General features: G+C 42.8%; 1 protein-coding gene across 2 annotated transcripts in view; it reads left to right on the forward strand.

Annotated features, from left to right (window-relative positions):
* The first annotated feature begins 573 nt into the window (after nt 1-573).
* LOC106561024 (calcium-dependent secretion activator 2) overlaps nt 574-18,532 on the forward strand; it is a 221,481-nt gene continuing 203,522 nt past the window's right edge. For both annotated transcript variants that reach the window (XM_045688110.1, XM_014124578.2), the window contains exon 1: nt 574-873. In XM_045688110.1, coding sequence (XP_045544066.1) covers nt 574-873 — 300 coding nt within the window. The remainder of the gene's footprint in view (nt 874-18,532) is intronic.

Here is an 18,532-nt window from a genome sequence, read left to right on the forward strand (position 1 = left end):
CCGGCAGCAACACAGTTCGCACAGTCGTTCCAAAGGAGAGGATTATATATTATATTGATAAGATAGTCGAGTGACCAATTGAAATAAATGTCCGAAAGATGGAAGGCAGACGGTAGGAGGCGAGATCAGGTGTACCCTTTCTAGCCAATGAAAGGACACATACTCGTGTAAATAGGCTCAACTGAAAGTCCTCCACCCCCCCAAAAGTTGCCACTCGAGTCCACTTATATCGGTGCATTCGTAACAACCTAACCATTACGAAACATATTTTATCAAATATTCCTCAAGTAGCAAATTAGAAATTATTTGTTATCGACCTCCACAGACAAATTCATCGTCTTATTTTCGTGGACAGATTTTGGCCGCAGTAAACCCTCTCGCCTCTTCCTCTCCGAGATGACTAACGTTAAACTAAAACCACCGACTCACGTTCCTCAAAACTCCGCCCTCGCATTTATGTCAAGAAACATTTCACAGAAGAGTCGTCGTCACAGCTCCAAAAAACACCGGGGAATATAGACAATTCAAGTGAAGCGGTCAGGGGATAGGAGTTTACCTGTGTTGGTGTGAAACATGTTAGACCCATCCTCCAGCGAAGACTCGGGAGGAGAAATTAACGAGGACACTCAAGTTCCAAAAGACCCCCCGACTTCCTCGGGTCAAGGAGGTAAACTTAAGAAACAACCACCTGCGGACCAAGCACAAGCCGAAAATTCTCCTGTCGAAGACCAGGTGAAAAATGAACAGGAAAGACTTCAGAAAGAGGAAGCGGAGAGGAAAAGTAAACTACAGATGTATGTATTTGTGTTGAGATGTATAGCGTACCCTTTCAATGCCAAACAACCCACGGATATGGCACGCAGGCAACAAAAGGTGAGTGAGCGCAAACGCCCAGCCACAGCGAGAACACTTTTTTAATAGCCAATTAATGCACCTGTTTTCTTTTCAGTTTAACACCCCATTGCAAGCCAGAGCCAGGCAAATGTATATGTAGGCAAGTAACATGTCAGAGGAACCTCAACTCTTAAGCGTTTTCATAAATTAATGAATAAAAGTAGCCTATAAGTTAATCATTTGTTGTGACAGGGCTCAGTTCTGGGCTGCATTCAATACGAAAACACGTACTACAACGTTCAATTAAAGGAAACGACGCTGTTCTGTAGGATCAGTTGAAAAACGGTGAGGGGTTGGGGAACTCTCCGCTGCCTTTTAATGACGTCGCTCATTGCTTCAAACCACACCCCATCCACACCCATCAAACTGACCAAATGTACATCAAAGTTTAATCAAGAATTTTAAAGAACGTTTTGGGGAAAGGTGTCTTTCAGTACAAAACGTCACGCAACGTAGCAAACGTTAAATTAACCTGAACACACCCCAGGTGTCCACTCCATTCTTTGCCCCAGAGAAATGTTATTATTGATGGATGTTCATTATGGTAAATATTAGAGGCCTACATTTGTTATTTTCAGTGTTGGGTAGGTTACTTTCTAAATGTAATCCATTAGTTACTAGTTACCTGTCCAAAATTGGAATCAGTAATGTAACTTTTGGATTACCCAAACTCCGTAACGTAATCTGATTACATTCAGTTACTTTTAGATTACTTTCCACTTAAGAGGCATTAGAAGAAAACAAAAATGTATGTTACCAATTGAATGACATCTATTGCAGGATAAATCAATGTTAAAGTTTAGATAGCTGGCCATATATGGATGTTAAATTGTACTTTATGGGTTGGTTATGTAGGCTTCTTCTAACCCACTGCTTTCTACTACATGTAATAATATGATTAAATTATATCTTTACATTAACATATATCATTTATAAGTCCAAAAATGGATGTAGCAACTACAGATTGCCCCTTTTTAAGTCTATCAAACGTGGCGAGTTTGAGCATGTGTCCATTAGGCCTTTTTTTTTTTTTTTTTTATCACCATGAATTAGATTGAGCAAATAAAGCCCTACTTTTGTTCCATAGGCTGGGATCCGCACTATGTAGCTGTTGCAAGAGCGCATTTTTCACTGTCTACTGGTTTTCAAAAACAATGATTGATAGGCAGCTTAAACTTCTTGAATTCAACCATTATTGGGTTTAAATACACATTTAGATTTGTGAACAGCCATCCCCAATAACCACAATCTGTAAGGCGCAAAAAGCTAAATGAGAGAGCAGCAGTGTGATTCACATCAATGCGCTATGTAGATCTCAATAATAAGTGATATCCGTATTGTCGTAGACTTCACCACTGCTCTCGTACTTACCTTCAAGCATTTATTCAAGTAGGATAATCTTTGGATGCCGACAGCAGTCGCACCATTGGAAGACAGTTTGGACAGTAGCCTACAAAAGCTTATTCCTGCTCTTTTCCTGCGATCCATCAAACACATTTGGTGTGTCAACATAGTGGTCTCTGACTTGTGGTCAGACTCGCTCAGGTGGAACAAATTTAAACTTGTGCCTTTTTTCAATGCTGATTTGAATGTCATTGAGAAAACAGAGAAGTGTCATCTTTTTTTTTGCAAACATCCTTTCTGAATTTAAAAGTAATCCTTGAAGTAATCATCTAGTTTTTCAAAAGTATCTAATCTGATTACAATATTTTAGCTGGTAACGGATTACAGTTACGTTTTTTTGTAATCCCTTTGTAATCTCCATTCCTGGTTATTTACATTTTCTTGAGTGCTTAAAACAAATTTAAACTATTTGCAGACAAATTAAGTCTTTTCGATATGTCAAATGGGTCCTACACTTTATTTGGACTGGTTTGTCATTGTGCCCAAGCGCTCGACTAAGCCCAGAAGCTATTTTTAAGAATTCACTCACAGGTACCGAGATTCTTCTTGGAGCCAGGCAGTAACTGTTTATTTTCTACACATGTAATCCTGATATGCACCTGCCATCACATTATTGGACATGGATTTCATATCTTGGTCACGTGGTCCTAGTCTGTCCTAGGTTTGCTTACATTCCTGTTCTCACAGAACTTGGGACATAATAAAAAGAGTGTGAGTGTGAGAGAGAGAAATATTTAACTTTGCGAGACTGGTACACCTTAAACTGTATGTCTTTGCTTGCATTTGTGTAAGACTTTATGTATTGGTATGGGTGTAGTTTGTGGTTTATATCGGCTACTGTGTGCATTTTGTCAATGTGAGATATTCATTTAGCATTCCCTTTGTCCCGCAGCACTGACAGTAGTAGCACACTTCGCTATTTGACCCTGGGCTGAAGCTTGACGTAGAAGAGGAAAAAGAGCCCACCCTGCTTACCAAGAACAGGGCTGATTTACACTGAGGCAAAAAATACAGCCTTTCACAGCGCTCATGATTCCTCACGAAACCAGGGTGACATTTAATCCAAATAATAGTCCTTTTGGAGGAAGGATTGTTGAGACATATATTTGACATTTGTATGTAAAAGCATAATTGAGAAATAATTAGTCATATTTGGCATATTTATTACATTTTGGCCTTAACCAGGACTCCTTTAAGACTCATTATGTTTTATCTGTAGGTGCTACAAAGCTACATTTGGTGTGAAGCTTTACCACTTGCTCTGTAATATGAGCAGTATTTTGATTTCAATAGCAATTTTCTTGCATTCGTTTATGAATATTGAAAAATATAAAAATGTATATTGAAAAAAAAAAACACAATTTTGTTGTTGAACACAATATACTCTACTGCAGGGCTCTCCAACCCTGTTTCTGGAGAGCTACCCTCCTGTAGGTTTTTGTTTCAACCCCAGTTGTCACTAACCTGATTCAGCTTATCATCCAGCTAATTATTAGAATCAGGTGTGCTAGATTAGGGTTGGAGCGAAAACCTACAGGACGGTAGCGCTCCAGGAACAGGGTTGTGGAGCCCTGCTCTACGGGCATATTAAAGTTCCATAGTGGGATCTCTGCTACTTTTAGAGTTATGGTCCAATTTGTAAGCATTACCAACCGAGTGAATGTGAAAATGGATTCAAAATGGTCAACCTCTGCTGGTGATTTGCAGGATGTGCAACAATACAAATAAAAAGAGCTGTAATTGGTTACATTGCCTATTATGCCAATTTCTCTGTATAAAATGGGCCATAACTTGAAAACTAGCAGATATCCCACTTTGGAATTTGATATGCACGTAGAGTATATTATGTTCAACAATATAAGGAAACATTTGCCAAATCAATATACAAACAGAATGCAGACACAAGTCAACATAGACATCATACAGAATATACAATATCAGAACAGTAAGCATAAAATATGAAACTCTGGAGTACAGGCTAATTACAGTGGGAATATACCATTTACAGATGGGATATATCTACTTTATATATGCAGAGGGAGGGATGCTGCCATGACAAATATAGACAGTTCGTATACTGTGTTGTGCAGAGGTGTATTAGAGGTATTTGATGACAAGGTGCAGTGTTCGGCCCAATACAAAGTCACTTAATCCCTATGAGCCCGAAGGCTGCATGGCGAGGGCCACAGCATGGGGGAAGAAAATGTTCAGGTGGTGGGTGGTTTTGGTCATGATTGACCTAAACCGTCTGCCAGAGGGGAGGCTCTGAAAGATGGTGTGTCCATGGTGGGTGGGGTCGGTGATGATCTTTCCTGCATGCTTCCATGTCCTGGAGATGAGCAGGTGCTTGATGGGAGGGCAGGTGACCGTTTAAGGGGAAAGGAAGGGAAAGGGAGATACCTAGTCATTTGTACAACTGAACGCATTCAACTGAAATGTGTCTTCCGCATTTAACCCAACCCCTCTGAATCAGAGAGGTGTGGGGGGGCTGCTTTAATCGACATCCACGTCATCGGCGCCCGGGGAACAGTGGGTTAGCTGCCTTGCTCAGGGGCAGAACGACATATTTTTAACTTGTCAGCTCGGGGATTCGATCCAGCAACCTGTCGGTTACTGGCCCAATGCTCCAACCTGCCAGAAGTTATGACCTCTGTTTCCCCTATATTAATTTAGCAGAGGCGGGACATCTCCATGGTTTTGACTGTGTTGAGTTCAGGTTGTTGCGACTGCACCAGGCGGTCAACCTCTCCACTGTTCTTGGACTCGTCACCATCGGAGATGAGACTGACCAGGGTAGGATCATCAGCAAACTTGAGTAGTTTGACAGATGTGGCATTGGAGGTGCAGTCATTTTGATGTTAGTTTTTGGTCAACAAAGACTATAAAAAAATAACCAGGAATTCAGCAAATTAATTTAGGAAATCTGTTCCCAAATATTCCTACAAATAAAACGAGACACACTGAGTGTACAAAACATTAGGAACACCTTCCTAATATTGAGTTGCACCCCCTTTTGCCCTCCGAGCAGCCTCAATTTGTCAGGGCATGGACTCTACAAGGTGTCAAAAGCGTTCCACAGGGATGCTGGCTAATGGGATGCCTCCCACAGTTGCGCTATGTTGGCTGGATGTCCTTTGGGTGGTGGACCATTCTGTTGAGCGTGAAAAACAGTTGCAGTTCTTGACACAAACTGGTGCGCCTGGCGCCTACCACCATACCCCTTTGTCTTGCTCATTCACCCTCTGAATGGCACACACAGAGTGCATTCTGAGATTATTCAGATCCCTTGACTTTTTCCTTAATCTGAATAATTACTATCGTCTATGACCATACATTTTCAATTGAGTCATCACTGAGTTATTACATATTACAAACCAAACAGTGAAATACCATTATGTAAGGTGAAGTAAAAATTCAAACCGGTCTGTGCATCAATACCGGTGTATCTATAGTGGTGGGTTTGTTGTTGTGCATTAGCAGAAAATAACCCTATAGACATGACCTGTAAAAGTAGGGCTATTTTCCTTCCACTGGTCCTGGGGACCTTGTTAAGGTCAACGGCATCATGAACTTTACCCAGTACCAGGATATTTTTGGCAAAACCTGGTTGCCTCTGCCAGGAGGCTGAAACTTGGCCACAAGTGGATCTTCAAGCAAGACAATAACTCTAAACTCACATCAAAATCGACAAATAAATGACTAATTTGCCACAAAATCAACATTTTGCTTTGGCCATCTCAATGTCACCCATACTGCACCATGAGCATAGCTTGCTGAAGTTTGGTCTGTGTCTGTCTATCCTTAGCAAGTGCTACTGCTATCCATCGCTACCCACCCCTCACTACCTCCCCCGGCAGAATGTCTCATTGTGTCCCCATGTCTGGTCTGCAGAGAGATTCCAGATCCTCATTAGATGGAATCAAGGTCTTGGCAACAGAGAAACTGACACACCCACATAATTGTTGCTCGAAGAATTGTCATGTCTAATGATATCAATAAAAAGCCTCAAAGGACACAGATGTGGATCAGCTTTATTTCCAGAACGAAAATGTTGTATCATTCCTGGAGGGATTTCAGGTATGATCCCGTTTACCTGAACTGAACAAACCAGCTCTACTGCATCTGTCTCGTCTTTGTTTGCATACTTGACCGGTTGTAGTGGGAATGAAGCAGTCACATGCCGACTAGCCATCTCAGGTATCTCTCTCATGACGAACCAGTCCAGAATCAAACAACATGCATTGTTGTTATAACATTTGGACTAGTGTATAGCAGTAAAACCACATAAATGGTCTGTCAGCGTATTGGAAACCACTTCAGAAAGCCTTAGTTGCCTTTCCTCGTCAGACCTCCATTTGGCAGATCTCAGACGACCAGAGATCAGGGCCATAGATCACTAACGGATAAGTCCATCAATGCAAAAAGTCATTTTGAATGAAGAGGATCAAGCTAGGGGAAGGCTTATACCACATAATGTGCGTAGCGGGTATACTGAAGAATGGATTGACAGGACCACACACAGTTTTATGAGAAGTTGTTACTTATCACTGAACCCACATTTTTAGAATACCTTATTTCTTTTTTAAATGAGTTACTATAAAGCACACAGGTTCCTCAAACATGTTTGTGCCAATTTGATACTGCTTGTGCTAAGGAATTATTTCTGTTGCCTTACTTGTCAAATTGTTTCTTTGCAGTGGACTGTGAGTTGGCCACAGTATTGCTCCCTGTCTAATGGAGGAGAGAGTAACTATTGTCCACGAGGATATGAATCAAACTCCCTCTCCCAAAAGGCTTGCCTTCTCCTCTTTCCGCAGAACGTTGGCTCTTTCACTGAAAGTTCATGAGGGGGCTGACTGCTTCATCCCTTATCTCATTTTGTTTTCTGTATTTAATCTCTCTCACTTGCCCTCTCAATATTAATGTTCATGTTTATTTAACTCAATAGAAACATGTCATTTAGCTACCATGATTAATATAACAATATTGAAGAGCTGATTAAACATGTATGACAATGGCAGGGAAGGTAAAAGGCATACATTTTATAATCGCCTTTCCTCTGTCTCTCGACAATCCTCATAGTAACCAGAGAGAAACCATAAGCCTCAAATCAAATTGTATTTGTCACATGCGTCGAATACAAGAGGTGAAGACCTTAACGTGAACTGCTTATTTACAAGCCCTTAACCAACAATGCAGTTTTAAGAAAATAGAGTTAACGGGGGTACCAGTACCGAGTCAAAGTGCGGGGGTACAGGTTAGTCGAGGTAATTTGTACATGTACACTGAGGGAAAAAAGTATTTGATCCCCTGCTGATTTTGTACGTTTGCCCACTGACAAAGAAATGATCAGTCTATAATTTTAATGGTAGGTTTATTTTAACAGTGAGAGACATAATAACAACAAAAATCCAGAAAAACCCATGTCAAAAATGTTATAAAATGATTTGCATTTTAATGAGGGAAATAAGTATTGACCCCTCTGCAAAACATGACTTAGTACTTGGTGGCAAAACCCTTGTTGGCAATCACGGAGGTCAGACGTTTCTTGTAGTTGGCCACCAGGTTTGCACACATCTCAGGAGGGATTTTGTCCCACTCCTCTTTGCAGATCTTCTCTAAGTCATTAAGGTTTCGAGGCTGACGTTTGGCAACTCGAACCTTCAGCTCCCTCCACAGATTTTCTATGGGATTAAGGTCTGGAGACTGGCTAGGCCACTCCAGGACCTTAATGTGCTTCTTCTTGAGCCACTCCTTTGTTGCCTTGGCCGTGTGTTTTGGGTCATTGTCATGCTGGAATACCCATCCACGACCCATTTTCAATGCCCTGGCTGAGGGAAGGAGGATCCCACCCAAGATTTGACGGTACATGGCCCCGTCCATCGTCCCTTTGATGCGGTGAAGTTGTCCTGTCCCCTTAGCAGAAAAAAATCCCCAAAGCATAATGTTTCCACCTCCATGTTTGACGGTGGGGATGGTGTTCTTGGGATCATAGGCAGCATTCCTCCTCCTCCAAACACGGCGAGTTGAGTTGATGCCAAAGAGCTCCATTTTGGTCTCATCTGACCACAACACTTTCACCCAGTTGTCCTCTGAATCATTCAGATGTTCATTGGCAAACTTCAGACGGGCATGTATATGTGCTTTCTTGAGCAGGGGGACCTTACGGGCGCTGCAGGATTTCAGTCCTTCATGGCGTAGTGTGTTACCAATTGTTTTCTTGGTGACTATGGTCCCAGCTGCCTTGAGATCATTGACAAGATCCTCCCGTGTAGTTCTGGGTTGATTCCTCACCGTTCTCATGATCATTGCAACTCCACGAGGTGAGATCTTGCATGGAGCCCCAGGCCGAGGGAGATTGACAGTTCTTTTGCAAATAGCCCTGGTGGCCATTTGATTAATTGTTCAACAGTCTTATGGCTTGGGGGTAAAAGCTACTAAGGATCCTTTTGCACCTAGACTTGGCGCTCCGGTACTGCTTGCCGTGCGGTAGCAGAGAGTATAGTCTATGACTGGAGTCTATGACCATTTTTTGGGCCTTCCTCTGACACTGCCTAATTTAGAGGTCCTGGATGGCACAAAGCTTTGCCCCAGTAAAGTACTGGGCCGTACGCAGTACCCTCTGTAACACTTTATGGTTGGATGCTGAGCAGCTGCATACCAGGTGGTGAAGCAACTGGTCAGGATGCTCTCGATGATGCAACATTTTGAGGATCTGGGGACCCATGCCAAATCTTTTCAGTCTCCTGAGGTGGAATAGGCGTTGTCATGCCCTCTTCACGACTGTCTTGGTGTGTTTGGCCAATGATAGCAAGTCTCCCCACATATGTTTTCTCTCCAAGCCTGCATGACAGCCAAGGAGGGAAGCCAATGCCACAGGAACACCTTTCCGAGGTGTCTAACGCATCCTTATTTCCACATGTCTAATCCTCTGGCACCCGGTTTATTACACAAACAAACAAAAAATTACAAAGACCACAGGCACACTTCTGTGGTGTTCGTCGTCTAGCCTTCCCTTGTCAATTTCCCTCTCCCTGACATGCAGCGCTTCCCAGGGGCTTATGTAACTCGCTACCTCTCCACCCTCCGCTGCCAAAAAGTGAATGGACAGTTCAGTGGGGCTTTCTGACAGCTAATTAGAGATGCTGTGAGGAGAGTTGTAGACTCTCTCAGAAACCCTGAGGGCAGAGCTGGCCCGATGAGATCCCCCATGGTTTAGAGTCCATGATCTGGAAGGGATACCATGGTAGCTGGGCCCTAGAGATTTTTGGCTGTCAATGTAGCAGGACAAGATGATCCCAATAAAGCTCTTGGTTGCTTCAATGAGGTTGATAACAACTAATAGTTGTTGCTTAAGCTGGCATGCTTGGCATTGCTTGGAGTGACAAGTTTATACAATACCAGTCAAAGGTTTGGACACACCTACTCAAATATTGTTCCAATATTCATTTTTTTTTTTACGTTAGAGGTTTTGTAACAAAGACCTTTGTTAGTCTCTGTAACAAAGACATTCCAATCTTGATACTAGAGACCAAAGGGAGAGTTCTCTCTCACTTGATTTACGACAGTGTGAAGGTGTCATTAAACCGGCCCAGCCCCCTCCCATCTCCTCTCCAGTAGGAGAGAGAGGTGTCTGGATATCTGTCAGCCATTTGCCAAGCTGATCTGAGGTCTTGGATCCTCGACCAGGAGTGTCATGACAGTAGCCATCCTTTGCCTTGATGACAGCTTTTCACACTCTTGGCATTTTCTCAACCAGCTTCACCTGGAATGCTTTTCCAACAGTCTTGAAGGAATTCCCACATATGCTGAGCACTTGTTGGCTGCTTTTCCTTCCCTCTGCGATCCAACACCCAACTACCTCATCCCCAAATTGTTATATTTTTGTTTCTTTTGCACCCCATTATCTATGGCCTATTTATTGCCTTACCTCCCTAATCTACTACATTTGCACACACTGTACATAGATTGTTCTATTGTGTTATTTGACTGTACGTTTGTTTATCCCATGTGTTTTTGTCGCACTGCTTTGCTTTATCTTGGCCAGGTCGAAATTGTCAAACTTGTTCTCACCTGGCCTACCTGGTTAAATAAAGGTGAAATAATTTTTTTTAAATAAAAACTCATCTCAATTGTTGTGACACAGCCTGGGATCGAACCCGAGTCTGTAGTGACACCTCAAGCACTGCAAAGCAGTGCCTTAGACCATTTTAATCAAACCCAGCCTTGCTTAGCTATGATATTTGTCACTGATATTACCAATGTGCTATCGTGAGAATGATTAGGAGATCTCCAGTTAAAAACTAAATAGATTCACTGTTGCTATTGATTCCAAATTAAATGTGACCATACTTTATCACTCATATGTCAAATGTATTTAGGCCTATATAGCATTTATAGTAATTAATAGCTATTGTTTCAGTTAACCCAGAATAAATAAAAACAATAGACAATAGAATAGCCCTAGGGTGCCTAGCTCCGGTTGATTTCAAATGTAATGCTAATTGTGTTTGATTGTCAACACAACCAAATATCAACATTTTGAAGGATAATTGCTTGGATAATTCCATCTGTGCCACTGACTTAGTCTGGCTTTAAATTCCAGTTTGACTGCAAATTACTAATTGATACAGTATGTTGGATTCACATCTCAATTCACATCGCCATCTCAACCAAAAATCTAAGTTAAAGAATAGGACTTAATCAAACTTAATTTTAAGTGTATTTAAAGTTTGATTTAGTCCTATTCTTTAATTTGGATTTTGGTTGAGATGGATGCGTGAATCCAACATATAAATGATTAATTATTATTTAGACGAACTGGAATTAAAGCCAGACTGTCAGTGGCACAGATGGAACTATTAGTGTAGAACATAAATCTCCTTCAAATGTTGTTATTTGGTTGAGTAGTCAACCAAACACAATTCAATATTACTTTTGTAATACAGTAAATAGCCTAAAGTTCAGGTATTTTACAAACTAATGAAACATTCAACCTTTAAAATGAGTAACACATCCATGGCCACATTTCGAGATTACTGTAACTATACATGTCTTATGTAATCATATAAAGTGTGCATGTTCACGATAGCATGCATAGATCGTCGCAGGTCTGTGGAGATCTTCACAATTGCTGCAATAATCTGCTTTTAAATGGTTGAAAGCGCAGTGATAGACATTTGGGTGACAACTAAACCAAAAATCACACATTGTTTTTCCATTGGAAATTGGTTGTGCTTTTAGATGTTTGAAAGCATAGTGACAACCCATTGTAAATTCCACAGACTTTTGGCTGTCTTTTTGAGTGGGTGAACATAGGTTGTAATGTCATTGATCAATGTCTCACCCAAATATTATCCACGTTGAAATGACATTAGGATAATGCAATTTACTGTTGAATAAATTCATGGTTTTATCTGCCTAAGAAAGGATGTTTTCATTCAGGTGACCAGGTAGAATGTGCAGCTCGCACCTCTGCGACCAATTGAAAGTTTAACTCGCACAGCCAAGTGAAAGGGTCCCAAAATGCGACTAGAAGGTCGCAGTCTGGAACCTTGCCCACACTGTTTGCTCTTCTGACCTTCATCCAAGCATCATTTTGAATCACAGTTTATATTCCAACACTTCTACATTTTAATTTGGTATTTAGGAGTTCAAATATCCTTTTCAGTTCTACCTCTGTAGCAAACTCTGACAGGTTGGTTGCATCTTTGGAAAGTTACCATCCTCAAAAAAGTTTAGGGTCACAAAGTTTTGATCTCCTCTGCCCTGTCAATGCCTTAAAATCAAATCTTATGTCACATACACATGGTTAGCAGATGTTAAAGCGAGTGTAGCGAAATGCTTGCGCTTCTAGTTTGACCATGCAGTAATATCTAACAAGTAATCTAACCTAACAATTTCACAACTACCTTATACACACAAGTGTAAAGGAATGAATAAGAATATGTACATAAAAATATAGGAATGAGTGATGGCCGAACGGCATAGGCAACATGTAGTAGATGGTATAGAGTACAGTATATACATATGAGATGAGTAATATAGGGTATGTAAACATTATTTAAAGTGGCTAGAGAGTCAGTATGCTGGCAGCAGCCACTCAATGTTAGTGATGGCTGTTTAACAGTCTGATTGCCTTGAGATAAAAGCTGTTTTTCAGTCTCTTGGTCCCCGCTTTGATGCACCTGTACTGACCTCGCCTTCTGAATGATAGCGGGGTGAACAGGCAGTGGCTCGGGTGGTTGTTGTCCTTGATCTTTTTGGCCTCGGGTGGTGTAGGTGTCCTGGAGGGCAGGTAGTTTGCCCCCGCTGCTGCGCCTTCTTCACCACGCTGTCTGTGTGGGTGGACCATTTCTGTTTGTCTATGATGTGTACACCGAAGAACTTAAAACTTTCTTAACTCCACTACTGTCCCATCGATGTGAATAGGGGGCTGCTCCCTCTGCTGTTTCCTGAAGTCCACGATCATCTCCTTTGTTTTGTTGACATTGAGTGTGAAGTTATTTTCCTGACACAACACTCCGAGGGCCCTCACCTCCTCCATGTAGGCCGTCTCGTCGTTGTTGGTAATCAAGCCTACCACTGTCGTGTCGTCTGCAAACTTGATGATTGAATTGGAGGCGTGCATGGCCACGCAGTCATGGGTGAACAGGGAATACCAGAGAGGACTGAGAACGCACCCTTGTGGGGCCCCAGTGTTGAGGATCAGCGGGGTGGAGATGTTGTTACCTACCCTCATCACCTGGGGGCGGCCCGTCAGGAAGTCCAGGACCCAGTTGCACAGGGCGGGGTTGAGACCCAGGGTCTTGAGCTTAATGATGCGTTTGGAGGGTACTATGGTGTTTAAATGCTGCGCTGTAGTCGATGAACAGCATTCTTACAGGTATTCCTCTTGTCCAGATGGGTTAGGGCAGTGTGATTGCGATTGCGTCGTCTGTGGACCTATTTGGGCGGTAAGCAAATTGGAGTGGGTCTTGGGTGTCAGGTAGGGTGGAGGTGATATGATCCTTGACTAGTCTCTCAAAGCACTTCATGATGACGGAAGTGAGTGCTACGGGGCGATAGTCATTTAGCTCAGTTACCTTCGCTTTCTTGGGAACAGGAACAATGGTGGCCCTCTCGAAGCATGTGGGGACAGCAGTCTGGGATAAGGATTGATTGAATATGTCCGTGAACACACCAGCCGGCTAGTCTGCGCATGCTCTGAGGACGCGGCTGGGGATGCCGTCTGGGTCGTCAGCCTTGCAAGGGTTAACACGTTTAAATGTTTTACTCACGTTGGCTGCAGTGAAGGAGAGCCCGCAGGTTTTGGTAGCGGGCTGTGTCAGTGGCACAGTGTTGTCCTCAAAGCAAGCAAATACGTTTAGTTTGTCTTGGAGCAAGATATCGTGGTCCGCGACGGGGCTGGTTTTCCTTTTGTAGTCCGTGATTGACTGTAGACCCTGCCACATACCTCTTGTGTCTGAGCCGTTGAATTGCGACTCTACTTTGTCTCTATACTGACGCTTAGCTTGTTTGACTGCCTTGCGGAGGGAATAGCTACACTGTTTGTATTCGGTCATGTTTCCGGTCACCTTGCCCTGATTAAAAGCAGTGGTTCGTGCTTTCCGTTTTGCGCGAATGCTGCCATCAATCCACGGTTTCTGGTTGGGGAATGTTTTAATAGATGCTGTGGGTACAAATTCACCGATGCACTTGCTAAAAACACTCGCTCACCGAATCAGCGTATTCATCAATGTTATTGTCCGACGCTATGCGGAATATATCCCAGTCCACGTGATCGAAGCAATCTTGAAGCGTGGAATCCGATTGGTCGGACCAGCGTTGAACAGACCTGAGCACGGGGGCTTCCTGTTTTAGTTTCTGCCTATTGGCTGGGAGCAAGAAAATGGAGTCGTGGTCAGATTTTCCGAAAGGCGGGCGGGGGAGGGCTTTATATGCGTTGCGAACGTTAGAATAACAATGATCCAGGGTTTTGGCAGCCGGGGTCGCGCATTCTATATACTGATAAAATTTAGAGAGCCTTGTTTTCAGATTAGCCTTGTTAAAATCCCCAGCTACAATAAATGCAGCCTCAGGATATGTGGTTTCCAGTTTGCATAGAGTCAAATTAAGTTCTTTCAGGGCTGTCGATGTGTCTGATTGGGGCGGGATATACACGACTGTGATTATGATCGAAGAGAATTCTCTTGGTAGATAATGCGGTCGGGATTTGATTGTAAGGAATTCTAGGTCAGGTGAACAAAAGGACTTTAAAGGGATACTTCCCCAGAGTCAGATAAACTTGTGGAGACCATTTTTATGTCTTTGTGTGCAGTTTGAAGGAAGTTACTAACAAGTTGAGGACAATTGCTGCTCTTGAAACTACCTCGAACTTCCTTCATACTGGACGCAGAGCCATACAACTGATATCCACAAGTTCATCTGACTCTGGGGACGTCGATCAAATCATTGCCATAATCCCAAAGTATTTAAACAGCTAAGGTTTGACAGTGGGCGTTTTTATGATACTGTAGCAACAAGTGAATGAATATGTGGTAGTAGTTCCACATATCATGTATATAATAAAAACATATGCCCCCTGGTACCCTCCTAGTATTTTACACTGATTGGCTACAGTCATTTATCCTTAATGCCATGAGCAACTTACATTTTGGCTGAAAATGACTCCTGAAGAAAAATTATGAAAAGGAATACCATGTGTGTATTCATACCAGAGTAGGCCTAATACTTATAAAGCAATAATTAGCATAACACTCAATTATCTGCCTCTGACTTATAATATGACTGTTCTATGTAAAGTCATTGAGTCATTTAATACCTTCTTACTGATAATCTATCTCCGTGTGTGTGTGTTTGAGCACACTCTTTGTCTCCTCACAGGGTATTGATTGTGCATGCACAATGCTTTTGGAGATCTCCGTCTGTGAAATTGAAGTGACACTTTGCATAAGCAATCAGTCTGTCTTTCATGCCCTGTCCTTCACACTGAAGTCACTTCTGATTTGAATTTTTCTCTGCGGGCCGTGGCGACGGATTGGTAACCAAGACCAATCCATCATACACCTTTAATTACGTCTCTGTCAGTCATGGGAATATCTTGCATCGTTTTCAACATCTTTGTTATTTTCTGATTTTTCGTCACTCTCAATGACTGTTAGCACTTCTAAGTGTTATTACGTTTTTTGTGTTTTTTCCCTGCTTTTAAGATATCATTCTCCTCCTGCGTATAGAATATAGCTAGTTTCAACTGATTTGGTAGAAATGTAACAGACATTCTAATTATTTTCCAAGTTCAGTATATTCAACTGCTGTGTGCTGAATTTTTGTTGTTGTTGCTGGCCTTAAATCAAAGTGTTAGGGACTATAACTACTGTTCCCTGCAGGAGGGAAACAAGGTACAACATACAGTGCTATTCTATTTTCAGTGAAATAATCTCTTCTGTTTTATATTTGACGAGGTTGAAATATTTCTGTTATGATCTTAATCAAAAATGTTAGTGATCAATTTAGTGATACCCGACGCTGCCCCTAACCTAGCTATTGATAAAAAACGTATCCTACCCGGCCCTAACCCGATGTATAATGTCGGGGGGGTCAGGTAGCAGAGCTCTAATGCACGCCACCACTGACATATTGTTGGTTCTGACCAGACAAGCAGGGGAAAGCGCCTGAGCGTCTCTGACCAGACAAGCAGGGGAAAGCGCCTGAGCGTCAGAAGCGTGGGGGACGCACAACAAATTGTAGCCAGTACCCTGACGTCACGGTTTGCATGATCCAAGGCAACACTGTGCTTGGTCGCCATTGGCCGGAGCAGACAGCGAGCCTCTCATGAAGTGCCATCTGAAGGGTGGACCGCACACATTAAAAATAAACCCAGGGAAAAAAACGTTATCATGGAAATTACAATGAAATTACCCTACCGTCCAGTCATAGTTTCTGGTGACAAAGCACCTTATAACCTAGCTGGGAATGGGACAGACAGCTCTGAAAAACGGACCCCTCTGTTGCAACAGACGGGGCGATTCGTAATTCTACTCTAGTTCCCAGAAATGAAAAACGTTGAACTGGAGAAAGACAACTAATTTCGGGGTTCATATGAACCACAGAGACTGTGTGTGGGATAATAGCATGGTCGTGTACAATCGTGTTCGTTCCCTTAAATTATTGCAACCCCCAACAATGTAAAAAAATAAATAAAATTTAATTAACAGCCAGTGTTTTTTATTTGGGGCTATGGCAGTCAATTGAAAAACATTCTAACAGTATTTCTGATTGTCTTCTCAACTCACCGTCACATTGTCAGACTAATTGACTGTCATGGCCCCAGATTAAAAGTATGTATCTTATCTCACCACCACTGAGATGGGTGTGCTTGATGCATGTTGTCTGAGGTTCTCAAAGTCAGGAGGCGTCATCGACAGTACGCACCTCATCTCTGCTGTCACATCCAACCTGGATTTATATTTTAATGCAGACGAGAGCGCTAAATCCAGCTTCACACAGATATGAGCTGGCGAAGGGTACCATGAGTCTAAAGGTGCTTTCAAGACCACTAGGAACTCTGAAAAATACGAGGTCAAATCATGACATCGGTAATCTTCAGGTCGGAAATTCTGACCTCTAGAAAAAGCCCTGAGTTCCCGAGTTGAATGACCGTTCAAAATGTTTTTTTCCCAGTCGGAGCTTGTTTGTTTCCGAGTACTGAGTTGTCTTGAACACAGCATTAATTCCCCGATGGGAACCAAAACCCCTCCGTAGTTACCAGTGAATGCATTCGGTCACATGACACCTTGATCAGCTCTTCGATTCCACTTTCCGGCATGTCAACTGGGCCAGCATTACAGTCAAATGGATTAAGAAGTAGGTCCCAAAGTGCTCTTCCAAGCGTTGGAGGTGAGCGGTCATCACTCGTGTGGGACACGATGCTGTTTTCTGTTAGAAACATGCACAGCCTAGGAAAGGGGGCATCTCCTCTGAATCCACTGATTGTCACTGATCTGAACAATGTTTTTGGATTTCCCCTGCATGATTGCGTTCAGTTTCCCAAATACACTTAATGATCAAAAGTATATGGACACCTGCTCAACGAATATCTCATTACAAAATCATGGGCATGAATATGGTGTTGGTCCCCCCTTTGCTGCTATAACAGCCTCCACTCTTCTGGGAAGGCTTTCCACTGATGTTGGAACATTGATGCGGGGACTTGCTTCTATTCAGCCAAGAGCATTAGTGAGGTCGGGCACTGATGTTGGGCGATTTAGACCTGGCGTTCGAATTCATCTCGAAGGTGTTCGATGGGGTTGATGTCGGGGCTCTGTGCAGGCCAGTCAAGTTCTTCCACACGATCTCGACCAACCATTTCTGTATGGACCTCACTTTGTGCACTGGGGCATTGTCATGCTGAAACAGGAAAGGGCCTTCCCAAAACTGTTGCCACAAATTTGGAAGCACAGAATTGTCTAGAATTGTATGCTGTATCCCGAACCATGAGAAACAGCCACAGACCATTATTCCTCCTCTACCAAACCTTACAGTTGGCACTGCATTCGGGCAGATAGCGTTTCACTGGCATCCGCCAAACCCAGATTTGTCCGTTGGACTGCCAGATGGTGAAGCATGAGTCATCATTCCAGAGAATGTGTTTCCACTGCTCCAATGGCGGCAAGCTTTACACAACTCCAGCCGACGCTTGGCATTGTGCATAGTGATCTTATGCTTGTGTGCAGCTGCTCGGCCATGGAAACCCATTTCATGAAGCTCCGGACAAACAGTTCTTGTGTTGATGTTGCTTCCAGAGGCAGTTCCTCAGTGTTGCAACCGAGGACAGAAGATTTTTATGAGCTAAGTGCTTCAGCACTCAGCGGTCCCGTTCTGTGAGCTTGTGTGACCTACCACTTTAAGGCTGAGGCGTTTTTGCTCCTAGACGTTTCCTCTTCATAATAACCACACTTACAGTTGACCAGGGCAGGTCTATCAGGTGAAATTTGAGCAACTGGCAAGTTGGAAAGGTGGCATCCTATGACAGTGTCACATTGAAAATCACTGAGCTCTTCAGTAAGGCCATTCCATTGCCAATGTTTGTCTAGGGAGATTGCATGGCGGTGTGCTCAATTTTATACACCTGTCAGCAACTGGTGTGGCTGAAATAGCCAAATCCACTAATTTGCAGGGGTGTCCACATACTTTTGTATATACAGTCCATTCGGAGATATTCAGACCCCTTGAC

Source organism: Salmo salar, chromosome ssa10 (genome assembly GCF_905237065.1).
Source record: "Salmo salar chromosome ssa10, Ssal_v3.1, whole genome shotgun sequence".
NCBI lineage: Eukaryota > Metazoa > Chordata > Actinopteri > Salmoniformes > Salmonidae > Salmo > Salmo salar.